The sequence below is a fragment of the Raphanus sativus genome, chromosome 7, assembly GCF_000801105.2.
Source record: "Raphanus sativus cultivar WK10039 chromosome 7, ASM80110v3, whole genome shotgun sequence".
NCBI classification, from domain to species: domain Eukaryota; kingdom Viridiplantae; phylum Streptophyta; class Magnoliopsida; order Brassicales; family Brassicaceae; genus Raphanus; species Raphanus sativus.
Genome location: NC_079517.1, coordinates 18,917,839 through 18,932,923, shown reverse-complemented (window position 1 = coordinate 18,932,923; position 15,085 = coordinate 18,917,839). Strand labels below are relative to the sequence as shown.

General features: G+C 30.6%; 3 protein-coding genes across 4 annotated transcripts; 1 reads left to right on the top strand and 2 right to left on the bottom strand.

Annotated features, from left to right (window-relative positions):
- The first annotated feature begins 3,512 nt into the window (after nt 1–3,512).
- Nucleotides 3,513–5,601, top strand: LOC108816885 (cytochrome P450 71B5). Its single transcript, XM_018589446.2, has 2 exons — nt 3,513–4,449; nt 4,813–5,601. Exons 1-2 carry the CDS (start codon nt 3,562–3,564, stop codon nt 5,425–5,427), a joined length of 1,503 nt encoding a protein of 500 aa, XP_018444948.1. The 5' UTR covers nt 3,513–3,561; the 3' UTR covers nt 5,428–5,601.
- A 2,056-nt stretch (nt 5,602–7,657) lies between these two features.
- On the bottom strand, nt 7,658–13,517 carry LOC108814622 (B3 domain-containing protein REM20). 2 transcript variants are annotated; one of them, XM_018587232.2, is made up of 6 exons: nt 13,319–13,517; nt 9,282–9,385; nt 9,047–9,186; nt 8,372–8,822; nt 8,210–8,289; nt 7,658–8,118 (listed from the first exon to the last, which is right to left on the bottom strand). In XM_018587232.2, exons 2-6 carry the CDS (start codon nt 9,292–9,294, stop codon nt 7,873–7,875), a joined length of 930 nt encoding a protein of 309 aa, XP_018442734.2. In that variant the 5' UTR covers nt 9,295–9,385; nt 13,319–13,517; the 3' UTR covers nt 7,658–7,872. The 2 variants fall into 2 exon arrangements, with proteins under 2 accessions (XP_018442734.2, XP_018442735.2); XM_018587233.2 differs by lacking the exon at nt 9,282–9,385.
- A 147-nt stretch (nt 13,518–13,664) lies between these two features.
- Nucleotides 13,665–14,831, bottom strand: LOC108814623 (DNA-binding protein S1FA1). The gene is made up of 2 exons (XM_018587234.2): nt 14,422–14,831; nt 13,665–14,031 (listed from the first exon to the last, which is right to left on the bottom strand). The coding sequence occupies exons 1-2, from the start codon at nt 14,446–14,448 to the stop codon at nt 13,828–13,830; spliced, it is 231 nt and encodes a 76-aa protein (XP_018442736.1). The 5' UTR covers nt 14,449–14,831; the 3' UTR covers nt 13,665–13,827.
- Nucleotides 14,832–15,085: the final 254 nt, after the last annotated feature.

Below are 15,085 nucleotides of genomic sequence, written 5' to 3'. Positions count from 1 at the left end.
AATAGAGTTTGAGCAAGACGTTTAATCGTTGCTAGGAATTCAAAAGCACATATGAAGAGGATAGGTTATTGAGCATAAGGTTGATGATTTCTGACGTTGGTAATCTTTACACGAAGCAGAGAATACAATAGAGTGTGAGTAAGACGTTTATTAGTTGCAATTTTTTTTTGCTGAGAAGCCTAAAACACGCATGAATATGATCGGTTATTGAAAACGAAGTTGATAAGCTCTGACGTTGAAAATCTATATATGAAACAGAGAAAATCAATTATGTTCATTACTTTGTTAAGAAACGCTCTGTTACAGAGAGGAAGCAATGATCGAGAAGAAGAATAGACATGCAGAAAGTACCTGCAGATTGATCAAAGCAATGTTGCATTCAAGGAAATGAAGGGATGGAGTTTGTTCAGTGTAGCTTCAAGGAAGTTAAGAAAATGTTAAAAATGCAATATGGTCGATGTTTGATGTAACCCTTATTGTTCCTCAAACTTCTTACGAATTATGTTCATTATGTTCATTACTCCGTTAACAAGCTTTCTGTTACAGTGAGGAAGCAATGATCGAGAAGAAGAATATACTTGCGGAAAGTACATACGGATTGATCAAAGAAATGCTGCATTCAAGGAAAAGAAGGGGTGGAGTTTGTTCAGGGTAGCTTCAGGGGAGTTAAGACAATGTTAAAAAAGACAAAATAGTCGATGTATGCTGTAACCAATAATGTTGCTCAAACTTATTACGAGTTAATGCAGGTACGCCTGTCTTAGTTCATGTTTAGTGTACCTTCAGGGGAGTTAAGACTATGTAAGAAAATACTTCACCATCAATATTTTTGTGATCATTAGTGGTCGGTGTCTTTCGTAACAGTTAATGGAGGTTCGTGTGAAAGTTCATGCACCTACGTAGTTGGCCAACTAAATTTCGAACGCAGTATTTTTTCATATAAAAAATGCACGTACGAAAATTATATTGTGGCTGGCGTTGTTACGACTTAACCAAAACGTGATTCAATCAAGACTAAACAAACCGTGATTCAACAAAAACTAAACAAACCGAATAAAACCAACGTGAATGCTTGGTCAGCAATTTAAGTGGTTGGCAAAGTACTTTAATTATACACAAGTAAACCGAATAAAGAACCCGAGAATAATTTTGAGTGATTGGCAAGAAAAGTTAATGATAGTAAATATCATATATTTGACATTTTAATTTTATGATAATTCTCTATATATTAAAAGAGAAACATTTGAAAAATTGTAACTTCAATTTTGTAATAATTAAAAAAAGACCTCAATATTTAGGTGTCACTCAATTAGGTAGTCAATTACATTCAATTGAAAAATAAGTAGATCCACATTCGATTTTTATATGTTGCTAGATACATTTGTTGGTTAAACTATATGATATGATCATATGATATGATATCTACGATAGAAACATTTATGATTGTTCAGCTAGATATAATTACTATTTTTTTTCTTTCCTCAAATAAAATCTACGGAATTATCATAAATGACTAATATATACATATATGACAATTAATGTTTCTAATAATAAAAATTTGATAAAAATTTATATCTCCTCCATATTTTTTTGTTTAATTTTATATTATTAAAATTGATTAAACAATTGAATTACCTATAAAATTAAATTCTAGATTTTTTCGAATATGCTATATTTTGAATTTTAACAAAATGACAATAAATGACTAAAACTATTAAAATTATTATGTTAAAAATTAATGATCAATGGTTTAACACTTTTATTATAAAAAGATACACATGATTTTAAAAGCATATGAGTAAAAAGTATCATTTAATAATAAAACAAATATATATATATATATATATATAGATTAAACTATATACCATATAAGATTACATCAATATTTTAATTTCAAAACTTTCAATAAATTTTCAAGAACATTTATAAATTATAAACTTATTAAATTTTTCACATTGAAAATTTTGTTATCAATTATTTAAATATTTTGTTATAAAACAATATGAATGATCATAGGACCATATGATTATGAAGTTTCATTTAATAAATAACTATATAAAATATAATATTCTTAGAAAAGTATATTGTTCATCTTAAATTATATTACACTTTTTATTAAACTAACTATCGAATTGATAAATAATGTACAAAAAACAATCTCGCACTTTCCTTAAATAAAAGTTATGAAATTACCTAATATGATTAACATATATATGAAAATTTGTTATTATGAGTAATGAATATTTGATAACAATATTTGTATCTTAGTTCTTTTATTATTTTATATTATTAAAAGATATTAAACAATCACATTAAATATGGAAGAATATAAAAGTTTTTATTTCATGCTTTTGTTTTGTTTTTTTTCTCAAAATTTAGAGTTTGGATATTAATTCTAGATTTGCTTATTTTATTAGATGATAGAAGCATTTTTATTTTTATTCTTTTATTTAAATATATAATATGATCTCAAAGTAAATAATTATGTTTTTTGGTATAAAACCGAATAAACTGAAAACCGATGTAAACCAAATTGAACCGAAGTAAATATGGATTTAGAATAGCAATTATATTTTATTAACCGAAATACCGAAAAAAAAACCAACTGAAGATATCCGGATTGAACACCCCTAATCCAAATGAAACCGAACTGTTGTTTCATTCTCCAAAACATAATAAAAATAACAACTTCATCCCGCGCAAGGCGCGGATCTTATCCTAGTTGACATACTAAAATGCTTAAAATATCATGTTCGTAAAGAAATATTTGAATAGATAATTTAATTTACCAGTCTCTTCTTTTGTCATATACAACTTGTTTGGAAGCTGTGTACATGACTCATTTACGCGGTAAACCATATGTATCACCTTAGAAACGCTTACAAAGTCATACAACCATCTATAATTAAATACTAGAATGTAAGAAATAATTGAGTTTCTAACTCAAAATCAATAGGTACGATCCTGATTAATGTATGCTTTGACGTACGGTTAAGGAACGTGATTAGAGGATTTGGATTTTAGTTAGACATTAATGAGGACTGTGGTTAATGAGGATTTATATTTTACTAGTTTATGAGGATTGTGGTTAATGAGGATTTATATTTTAGTAGTTATGAGGATTTTTATTTTAGTTAGACATTGGTTATATATTTTAATGTTGTTAGCTTTTCATTACTCACATGTAGGTTTAAGAAGGTTGGAAGAAGAGAAGAATGTCTTCGGAAAAGGAAAAAAGTGTGTTAATAGCCAAAATTATCTATAGTGTAATTAAGAGTAATAAAAGTGTCTTATGATATAAATCTCGTTGGTGTTTATCGACGAGTCTGCTATATCTGCCCGGAGAGAGATTATTCAAACACAATATGTTAGAGAGAGAAGCCAATTTTTAGTGTTATTAATAAAAAGTTGGAGACTAAAAAAATAATAAATTGATTTAGTCAAAACCCAGCCAAATGCATTGCCTCAATGACTATATATATTGCATCTTTGAGAACTCATTAAATACTCTTCACTTCAAACACAGACCAGAAGAAAGTTAGCCAAACAAAATTAAGAAGAATGTCTATCTTCATTTGTTTCCTCTTACTCTTCCCTCTCTTGTTTATTTTCTCTAAAAAGCTTTTATCGTCGAAAGAGAAGCGTCCTCCTGGACCTACGGGTCTACCGATAATCGGAAACTTGCACCAGTTTGGAAGATTTCTTCACAAATCTCTTCACAAAATCTCCCAAGAATATGGACCGGTGATGCTTCTCCATTTCGGGGTAGTCCCCGTGATTATTGTCTCTTCCAAAGAAGGAGCTGAGGAAGTGCTCAAGACACATGATCTTGAGACTTGTAGCCGACCTAAGACGGTCGGGACCGGGTTGTTTACTTACAACTTTAAAGACGTTGGTTTTGCTCCTTTTGGTGAGAACTGGAGAGAGATGAGGAAAATCATGGTGCTCGAGCTCTTTAGCCAGAAAAAACTCAAGTCCTTCAGGTATATTAGAGAGGAAGAGAGCGAATTGTTGGTCAAGAAGGTGTCAAACTCAGCTAATGCTAAACCAACCTCATCACTTGATTTGAGAAAAGTCATTTTCTCCTATGCGGCCAGCATCATTTGTAGACTCGCTTTTGGGCAGAACTTCCACGAGTGTGATTTTGTCGATATGGAGAGAGTAGAAGAGTTGGTGCTTGAATCAGAGACCAACCTCGGCTCGTTGTCGTTAGCTGACTTCTTTCCTGCTGGATGGCTCATTGACCGGATTTCCGGCCAGCACTCGAGGCTGAACAAAGCCTTTGCTAAACTCACCACTTTCTTTGAACATGTGATTGATGATCATTTGAAGTCAGGACAAACCCAAGATCATTCAGATATCATCAGTGTCATGTTGGATATGATCAATAAGCCCAATAAAGTCGGTTCTTTTAAAGTCACTGATGACCATCTCAAAGGAGTCATGTCGGTGAGTATGGATAATCCCTTAATTTGAGAAACAAGTCTATAGCTAGGGATGTAAGATATAACAAATACCTCGTTTATTGGTTCATCTTGGTTTTTCTTCTTCTGATTTGGTTCCTATTGCTCTCAGGCCCGGTCCTATGTCACAAAAAAAAAAAATTATTGTCTATAAATCTGTTACACCGAAAAATTTGATCCTAAAAGTTTTATATAATATTTTTTTTATAAATTTTGGTGCCTAAAACGAGTGTTGAGCCAGCCATGATTTTATAGGTTTTATTTTTATATATATCCTCTTTTTTTTGAAAAAAATTAATATCCTCTTTCAAAGTCAAATTATGAATAATTCTATATGTCTATTCATCAGGACGTGTTTTTGGCTGGAGTGAATGCGGGAGCCATCACAATGATATGGACAATGACAGAGCTAAGCAGACATCCAAGAGTTATGAAAAAACTCCAAGAAGAGGTTCGAGCAACACTCGGGCCCAACAAAGAGAGAATCACAGAAGAAGATCTAGAGAAAGTTGAGTACTTAAAGCTGGTGATTGAGGAAACATTCAGATTACACCCACCTGCGCCTCTCTTGCTCCCAAGGCTAACGATGTCCGACATCAAGATTCAAGGCTATAACATCCCCAAGAACACCATGATCCAAATCAACACTTACACGATAGGACGTGATCCCCAAAACTATACAAAGCCCGAAGAGTTCATCCCCGAGAGGTTTGTTGATAACCCTATTGAATATAAGGGTCAACATTTTGAGCTACTGCCGTTTGGAGCCGGACGTAGGGTATGTCCTGGGATGGCCACGGGGATCGCCATGGTTGAGCTCTGCCTTCTCAGCCTTCTTTACTTCTTTGATTGGAGTTTGCCTGAGGGAATGACTATTAAAGATATTGACATGGAAGAAGATGGAGCTTTCGTCATCGCCAAGAAAGTTCCTCTTGAACTCGTACCAACTCTTCATCGCTGGTGAAGAATATAATAAAACTAACAATTTAAATAAGATCAATATTTCTACATGTTTCTGGACTTTATTATCGGTTTGGCTTGTTTTGCTTATGTTTTATATCCTGTCTTGTAATAGATATATTTCATGTTTGTAACAATGTTTAAATACTTTTAAAAAACCTATAGTTTAGTCTAACAATTTATCTTCAATTTTAATTGAAATATTCCATTGTGTAAAACATCATTTTAGGTTTAGTTTGACATAATGTTGGCAAAAACTAGTCAACGTCTGTACTATTAAAAAACCACTAAAACGTTTAGTTACAAAAAGTTATAGTTAGCTATTACATTTTATTAACCTTTCTAGTTATTTTAAATTACACTTAAATTAGTTATCGGATAAATGTTCGATATTTTCATGTTTTCAGGTCAAATTTTGTGTAAAATTTTGAATACTTTTCAGGAATTTAAATATTTTCAAATATTTTTTGTGTTTCTGGGTACTTTTTGGGCCGGACTCAATAAAATCTGAACCGAATTCGAATCGAAACCAAACCGAATCCGAACCTACAAATTCTGATTATCATGTTGGGTCTAACTATCTAAGACCCGGATTGATCTAGACCCAACATGACTCGCCTCGACAAATTATTATTACCATATTGGATCTAAATATTTAAGACCTGAAAACTCTGAATCCGACAAAAACTCATCCGAAATCCGAACGTCCAGCCTTAGGTATTGGCTTCCAAATATTTTAAAGATTTTATATAAGTAAAGATCTTCAAATTTTGAAAAATTTTAATTAAAATTCTTAAAAAATGTTTCAAACGTTTAAAATCTCAGATCCGGTACTTCCTACAGTTGAACGTGGGAGGGACAGTTGCCCACTATAAACTTTTGAAATCAATGCAGTTTTGTAATGACTTTTGTCTACACTACACTATATTGGTTTGGTTTCAGTTTTGTCTTACGCGTGTCATCATGATTTGTAATTGGTATATTGCGTATAACGTTTCCCTAATTCTTAAGTAAAATTATGTAGTACATTTTTTAATTGAAATGGCCTTTTCAAACAAAATTCGTTTCAAGTTGACATATAATTGTTGACAAAACAATGGAAGTTGACATATAATTGTTGACAAAGCAATGGAAGTTGACTTTAGTCAAAAAAAAAAAAACAATGGAAGTTGACGTGACATGAAAGGTATTGCTTCCGCAAGATTTAAGAAGAAGAATAAGCCTTGTTTTATAACAACTTAGTCACAACTCAGAGTTTATGATAAAGTTGTTTTTTTAAAAAAAAAGTATAAAGTCTTCTTTTAGTTACTTGTCAAATGCATTCAAAAAGTCCAAACCTTGGAGTCGAAAGATTGAAAACTTCTCTAACTCGTCAAGGATTGAACCGCATTATTAATTAGTTAATGTGTATGAACCAAAACTTCTTTTATTGAACAACCAAATATACTAATTAGTTTGGAACAGTGTATATGTTACATTAAAACAAGTGGTTGAGTAGATAGAAAGTGTACGTAATTCACCATCTTTACAGCTTTGGGATCTACTATCTAGATTCACTTACTATAAGATGATTGCTTCTATAGTTTGCTATATCCTTTTGCTGATTAGGATCCAATACAATGGTGTGGGAAACTGGGATCAACAACCAAAAAAAACTGCTGCAGTCTAGCTGTGTCAATTGGCTCTCTTTTAGTAGATTTTATTACTACATGCTTCTACCTTCGTTAGGATTTTTTCTTTTATGTCGAATGTTTATTCCGCAAATAAGCTGTTGAATATGAACTTGACAAGAAACCTGCAGATTATGTAAAACAGAAACTATTTCTTTTGGTTTAATGTCTGCATAGAGACAATGGGGACATCAGTAATCCAGCTCTAGAAGAAGAGAATGGCACAGTATTCGATCAATGTGAAGATTGCAGAGAGAAAATTGTTGTGTGTGGAACATGAGACCATCGATGTCTGAAGTGATAAAAGGAGATTCAGGGCAACGAGGATGGAGAATGAGCAAAGCAGTACTGCCTTTTTATTGCAGCCAACATTAGATTGTTTTCAGTGGTACTAGTAATGTCTGTGGGATATGTGAAATATCATTTTATTAATCTAATGCTTTTAGTCCTCTATCAAAATATAAATCACTCTATAGAACTCTACTTTTGCTTCACTGTCTCTGTGTTATGTCAAGCTTGTTGGATTTGTTTGTCACCATGGAAACATATTTCAAAAGTCATATAGATGCAAACATAATAAGCATTCAAAATAAAACTCGAAACATCATATTAAGTTCACACGGTTTCTTGGGGATAAATGAAAGTACTAATAAGGTAAAACCTGATAAAAAAAAACTACAACAAACCTAAAACAAACAAAAGCCATAGATCTCATGATAGTGATGATGATGAGCGATGGATGAAGGGTGTGGTGATGATGAATGATGATGATGAGTGGTTTAACGTCCACGTGTGATTGTGATCTTGATTGAATGAACTTTCTTCCTGATATGAAGCATCTCGCAGTGGACAATATCAAACTCTTTAAGCCTGTTCCTTCTACAAATCCTGTCCCATCCTTTGAAACAAATCCTGTCGTCAGACCATTTCCCTTTAGCCCCATGCATGATCCCTTCTGCATCAATGTACTTGATGCGGTCACAGAACGTAAGCCCATGTTCTTTCACCACATTTGCAGGAATCAACTTGCATAACACACAAAACATGTATGAGCCAACCATTATTAGGAGAAGGGATAAAGACAGTGAACAAATCTCTAAGTTCTTTTTTTCTTACCAGCTCATAGATCCTATTCTTGAGGGTGGTAGTAAACCATGGATTAGACTCAACCTCCAAATTAGAAAACCCTGCAACAACTGAGACAAAAAAAAACATGCTTCATCAACACGTTTGTGTGTTAGTAAGTAAGTAAGTAAGTACTACAAAGAACTATCTCACCTTCAGCATTGGATACAGTGTCATCACTGTCAACAGGGTAGAGACTCTGGCTAACTCTTTCATCTTCACCAGCATCGAATGAAGGATCATCATCACCTTCTTCTTCTTCTTCCTCATTTGAATCAGCAGCCACTGAAGAATCTTCTTCTTCTTCTTCCTCAGAGTTAGCATCAGAGAGGTTGACTGTCTCCACCACAGCTCTCATCTCTTTACAACCAGAACGCCCAAAGACACTGACTTCAAAAGTGTGGGAACCGTCGTAGACGAAGGTCAAGAACTCTCCGTCCTTGAGCTCATGGTCCTCTGCAAACTTGGACCACCCTGAAGTGAAATACGCACAGTCACGTATCTTCTTGAAGCTCACAGTCCAAACACCACCTCCAATGCCTTGGAGCTTAGCTGTATGTGGCAGTGGGTCTTGAAGATGCTCACTGAAAGACATTGGAATCGCCTGATAATTTACCAAAACACAGAAGCATAAAACATCAGAAAAGCTCAGTGTAACTAAAATCTAAAGATTTAGACGTATGAAGAGAAAAAACAAAGGAAGGCATCCAGAATCTTCACCCTAAGCAACTAAAGATTCTTCGCTCCTAAACAGTAACGCTCCCTACTATAATACTTTCTACTTATTACATGGAAGAAGGAAAAACAGAAAGAGAGGAGGAGATGTACCATGGATTCAGAAGCAGTTTCTGAGAGGAAGACCTTGAAGAAACGGGGAAGATCAACATCTTCTTCACTTCCAGACATGGTGAGGTCTGTTTGTAAGAGAGATTCTCTAAAATGGGTTCTGGAGAGAGATATGCGAGAGTCTGTTTGAAAGAGAAATGAGACAAGTTGAGTCAAAGGAGTCAAAAAAGCTTGGGAAGAAAACAGAGTTGTACATCTAAAAGATCATGGTATTTACAGTTTAACCCCATGTAATGTTATAAATTACAGTCAACGAAAGTACAGCTTTATCTGATCACGCTCTTTTGCAGTCATATTGACACAGAAAATGCATGTCTGAGTCTGAGGAAATTAGAAAAAAAAAGAGTAAGACTAAAGAAAAGATATTAATGAAAAGTTGAACACCAAGGTAAACGCACAACTGAATATTATTACTGTACTTTGCTTCTTATTCGCTTGGTTGAGCTAGAATATTTTCTATAACATATAACCTAATCGTTGATTACATGTTATGTAGTTACATTTATTTGAAAATCTTGCTTTTTAAAATTAATTATATTTTAGTTAGTTATTTTTATGTTGATTTCGAAAATATTATATATTAAGTTAACTTATTTTTTTTTTTACTTTTATACATTTACCATATTTGGTATTAGTTACATTTTATTATAAAATAACACTTTCGATAATTTTATATTAAAGAATCAATTTTGAAAATTTTGAAAATAGTAAACAAAAATCATTCAAAATTCCACTTGGAGGCTCTAAAGATTTATATCCTCAACTTTTATCAAAATGATTATTTTGATGGTTTTTACTTTTTATTTACTAGATATAATATTATTATTTTTTATTTAAAACTATTTTTAAAAAAATCTTCAAAACTTTAAAAATAATAAATAAAATGGTGATTTATCATATATTCTTCAGTGCTTTAAAATAAATTTTGGACACCATCAATTATTTATAGCATCAACTTATATCAATTATTTTCTATTGCATATAACCTATTTTTATTATGTGTTGTAAATTTATATAGCTAAAATTATTTTAAAATATCTTGCATTTGTGAATTAATCATACTTTAGTTAGTTACTTTTACGTTAATTTCGAAAACAATTATATATTAAGTCAATTTATATAAATTGTTTAATGATTTATCCTTTATTTTAAAATAAAGATTTTGATAATTATAATGAATGAACTAATTTGGAAGTTTTTACATTTAAAAAAATATTAAACTAAAATAATTGTTTTTCAAATTTTGATTGGACGTTTTAAATTCTATATAGACGATGACTTATCATATTAACTTTTTAATTTAACTTAAACCAAAAGAATTTAAAAAATTAGTTTTCCTTTTCTTAAAAAGCCTTAGGCAAGAAAATGTGAAGAAAAAATATTTCACATAAATAATTATTTAATAATAGTATTTCATTTTAAATGTGGGTTTAAGATAATAATAACATTCAAAACATTATTTTAAGTTAAATTTCGTTACAAATTAAAAATTTTACAAAATATTTTCCTTAAATATTTAATAGTATTATTTAAAAAGAATATTAAACCAAAGAGAACTGTAAACAAAATCTTATAAGTTAAATGAAAAGGTATTGGGTTAAAAATTAATCTATAAGATGAGGAATTTTCTTATTAACAAAAATAAATATGGCTTATATCCTCAACTTTAATATAATATAGATTTTTCACTATTTTTTCTTCTATAATTTTTAACTAAAAAATTGATCTCCTCTTTATTACTCCCTCTGTTCCAAAATAAGTGAGTTTTGAGGTTTTTGGACGTTGATTAAGAAATTAAAAATTTTTATTATATTTTTCTCGTTTACCTAAAAACAATAGTGATTAAAGTAATTTCAACCAATAAACAATTAGACTACAGAATATAAATAATTAAAAATATTAAATACATTTATTTTTTACCTAGAAACTTGAAAACATCACTTAAAATGGAACAAAAAAATTTCCCTAAAACTCCACTTAAAGTGGAATGGAGGGAGTATTAACTTTCAATCTCTTTAATATAATTTTTATAAATAACCAATTATATTAAAAATATATTTTATAACTTGCATTTTAGATGGATATATATTTCTCAAAAATATGAATCTGAATCCAGATTGTTTTACATACTATATGTCCTAACTGTAACAAATAGAATAGAACTCCAATTCGTTGTTAATACAAACACTTGAATATCTTCGGTATAAATTGACTGGTCTACAAATTCATGAAGACAAAACTACAAACTTTAAATTTAATGCAAATCAGACTTTGATCCGCGCCCCCACGCGAATGTTGGATTTAACTTGTGTTTAACTTAAATTCCTAAGCCATTCGTTTATAAAATGCCATTTATATTTTTATGTGTTGTAAATTCAATTTAGAGTAAAATATATTGTTTTATAATATATATATATATATATATGTTTGATCATGATTTTTAATATGTATATAATATTATATCTATAATTTTATAATTTGATGCAATTTGATGTAACTGTAATATTCACATATTAACTTCTTCGTTTTTTTCTTTATTATTTTAAAATAATTTATTTTTACTGTAGTTTTCTATGAATTATTATTAGTTTTATGATATTTTATTCTCTTTAAAATTGTATTGTAGTAGATTAATATATATTATATATTACATTTTGTGTTTTTATTTTCATCACAAAGAAACAACAACTATAAATTACACAAAAATATTGTAGTTCACTTTATACATATAATAACAACCTTAATTGGAATAATATCTATATATTTACTAATAAAAATCTAAAAATGAATGTTAGATTTGTAGAGAATCACGGTAGATTAGTTTTTACATTATTGTTTTCGGGAAATTATGATTTCAAATCTAATGGTTAGTATATTCTTTTTTCATATCCGAAAATATCTATATTAAATTTAAAAAAATCTAAATTAGAATGTTTGATCCGAAGAAAATGAGGATAGATTAGTTTTTTCTACATAATAATATACGGGTAATTGAGATTGCAAATTAATTAAGCTTGATTGTAGAAAATATATATATATTGGTGACGTATGTTAAATATATTGGTAAATATTAGTATATAAGATCACAATATTTGTGGTGTGGACAATACTGCAATCTAAAAAATTAATAAAAACCTCTATATATCGTGATGTACCAATTAAACCGATTCAAAACTAATTTTCTCTTGCTAAATTATCTAATTCCTTTAATTATTTATATCTTATATGCTAATTATATATGACGTGTTTGTTAAAAACTATTTACAAATAGTTTTATAAATTGTTTTATCAAACTATATTTATAAATAATTATGCGATACTATATTTCGAGGTTTGTTTTTAATTTCAGCACAAAAAATAATAATCCATTGTAATTAATAAATTTAAATATTTGATTTTAAATGAATTAGTAGAATCTGTAAATAATAAAGAAAACAGTGACTAGATATGTAAATAAAAAAAATATTTGATCTACTATCCGTGTTTCCAAACAAATCTTATTTAACCTGATATTCAAGTTTCTAAACGGCATAATATGTAAATAAAAAAAAGAATTCAATTGTAAATATGTAAAAAAAATATTTAATCTTCTATTTATTTTTCTAGACAGATTTCATTTCATATGTTATCCAAGTTTTCAAACAATACCAAAAAGTACTTCAGTTTTAATAATATAAATATAATTCCTTTCACATGTTTTTTCCAGTAACCAATATATATATATATATATATATATAGTATATTATAATATTATTGAAACTATACTATTAATATTATCGATGCTATTCTATTGCCGTCAAAAACAAAAAAAAAATTGATGCTATTCTATTTTATAGATATAGTTTTGTTTTTTATTTTTGTAAAAAAAATAGTTTACTTTCTTCATTTTCCCTCTTCTTTTTCCTCTTCCTTTTTCTTTATGTTTTCATTATAGATATAAAATAAAATATATTAAATTATTTTGAATGCTATTTTGATCAGCACCGTCTCAAACAATTTCAAGGCCCTTCAGATTTTTTTTTTAATTATGAAAATTTTAGCAATATCTTAGATTCTTAAAAAGGAATCTTATGTTGAACTAATTTATATGAAAATTTGAAGCAGATCTAATTATAAAATATATAAAACAAAATTTAAGCTGGTAAAATATATGTGAAATTTGTTAAATATATGTAAATGATTATATTATAAAATTAAACTAGTTGTATTTGTGCAAAAAAATTAGTAGTATAAAAATATTTGGGCCATTCTTACTCGTGGAGCCGTGGGGCACGGGGCGGTGTACACTTGTATGAAAGATTCCAATATGTAGTTTCCTGGAGCAGTCTGATAGTTGGATATGCACAGTCTGGACTCTGGATTTGGAGAGGAAGCTCTCGTATTGCTCAAAGAAATGAAAAGTTCAAGCATAGAGCCAAATCATGTAACTTTGTTTGGTGTTCTTACAGCCTGTCTGACTCACTAGCTCGTGCTGGCCATTTAGAGGAAGCTAAAAAATCATTGATGAAATGAAGTTGGAACCTGATGTAGTCATGTGGAAGACTCTACTCCCTGCAATCAAAGGCATGTGAAGGCAAAACTAAACTTACCAAAAAAAGTCTAACCAAACAAAATGGGTGGCTTCTATCATACAGAACTCATGTCACAAGCAAAGGAAGCAAAATGTTACGAAAACAAACATAAAAAAGGTGTGAAATTCAATGAAAATTATAAGCCTTTATCCAGATTTGAACAAGGCACAGGAGTGAATCTAAGGTGGGTATTTATTCTCCAGGCACAGGGACACCTTGCTTCAGCTTCTCCCGCTTGAGCTTCTTCTTAGAAACGGGCTTCTTCTTCCTTGGGGGTAGGTTCTTCTGAGCATACACGTACATCACGTAGTTGGCGACAAGGAACACAACAAGCGGACCTCCGATAACAAGCAGCACGATTAGTCCCGGGTTCAATCCTTTGGCTTCAGCAGCCGCCTATCAAATGTCAAACCAATGAGTTGCATATAAAATATCATACCGAGCATAGAAACAATGATCTAGAACAAAGACACTAGGATCACGCATATACCAAGCAAAACGTGCATGCAACAGGAATTGCGATTGTTTATAAATCATCACACTATTAACAATGTTTCCAAATGAGATGAGACTGGTTTCACATTTGAAGAATATCGCAATTTCTTCTCGAAATTAAAATATGCATGTCACATGGTTTCCTTAATTCCTTAGATCAATAACAAAATAGTCTAAATTCCCCCAAAAAAATAATCAAATGAACCTCTAAGAGATCTAATTATAGGGATCGTAGATAAGGAGCCGTTGGATCATACAGAAGCAGCAAGTATAGGGATGATTTAACGATACCTTTCCGGCGAAACCTTCTTTATCCATGAATACGATCGGAAATCTCTAAGATCAGCTTCAGCAACGTAAGAATGGTAGGAGGAGAAACAGAGTGATTTGTAGGAAACGAAGATCTGTTTTCAGACAAGAGATTATTAAGACACAAATACACACGCAGATATGTCATTACACGTGTTTTGTATCCACTACATAGCCACTTCCAGTCATTGTAAAACTCTTATTTTGACCCCTTACTTTTCAGGAATGTTCCAATTCACCCTAACTTTTATTTTCTACGGCTAGACCCCTGAGTAAACCAGAATTGATCATTTATCGGTTTTGTTTTGAGCAATCTGGTTCTAATTCGTATTTTTTTTCTGAGAAATCTGGTTCTAGGTTTCTATCTTCGTCTTTCGTCTTTCGTCTTTCATCTTTCATCTTTCATCTTTCATCTTTCGTCTTTCTCTCTCATTGCATTTAGTTTTACTTGTAGGGAGCATATCACTATGTTGATTCTCTTGTAAAGTCTGCTTTTGTATGTCACTCCTTTGTTGTACTGAAACCTCTTTGCTAATGATAGTTTTAAATGTTGTTCAAAAAGAAAAATATTTATAAATTGTGATATATAGCTGAAGGCTAGATTAATCGTGGGATATTGCATTTTTGTTTTATAAACGAAAACCAT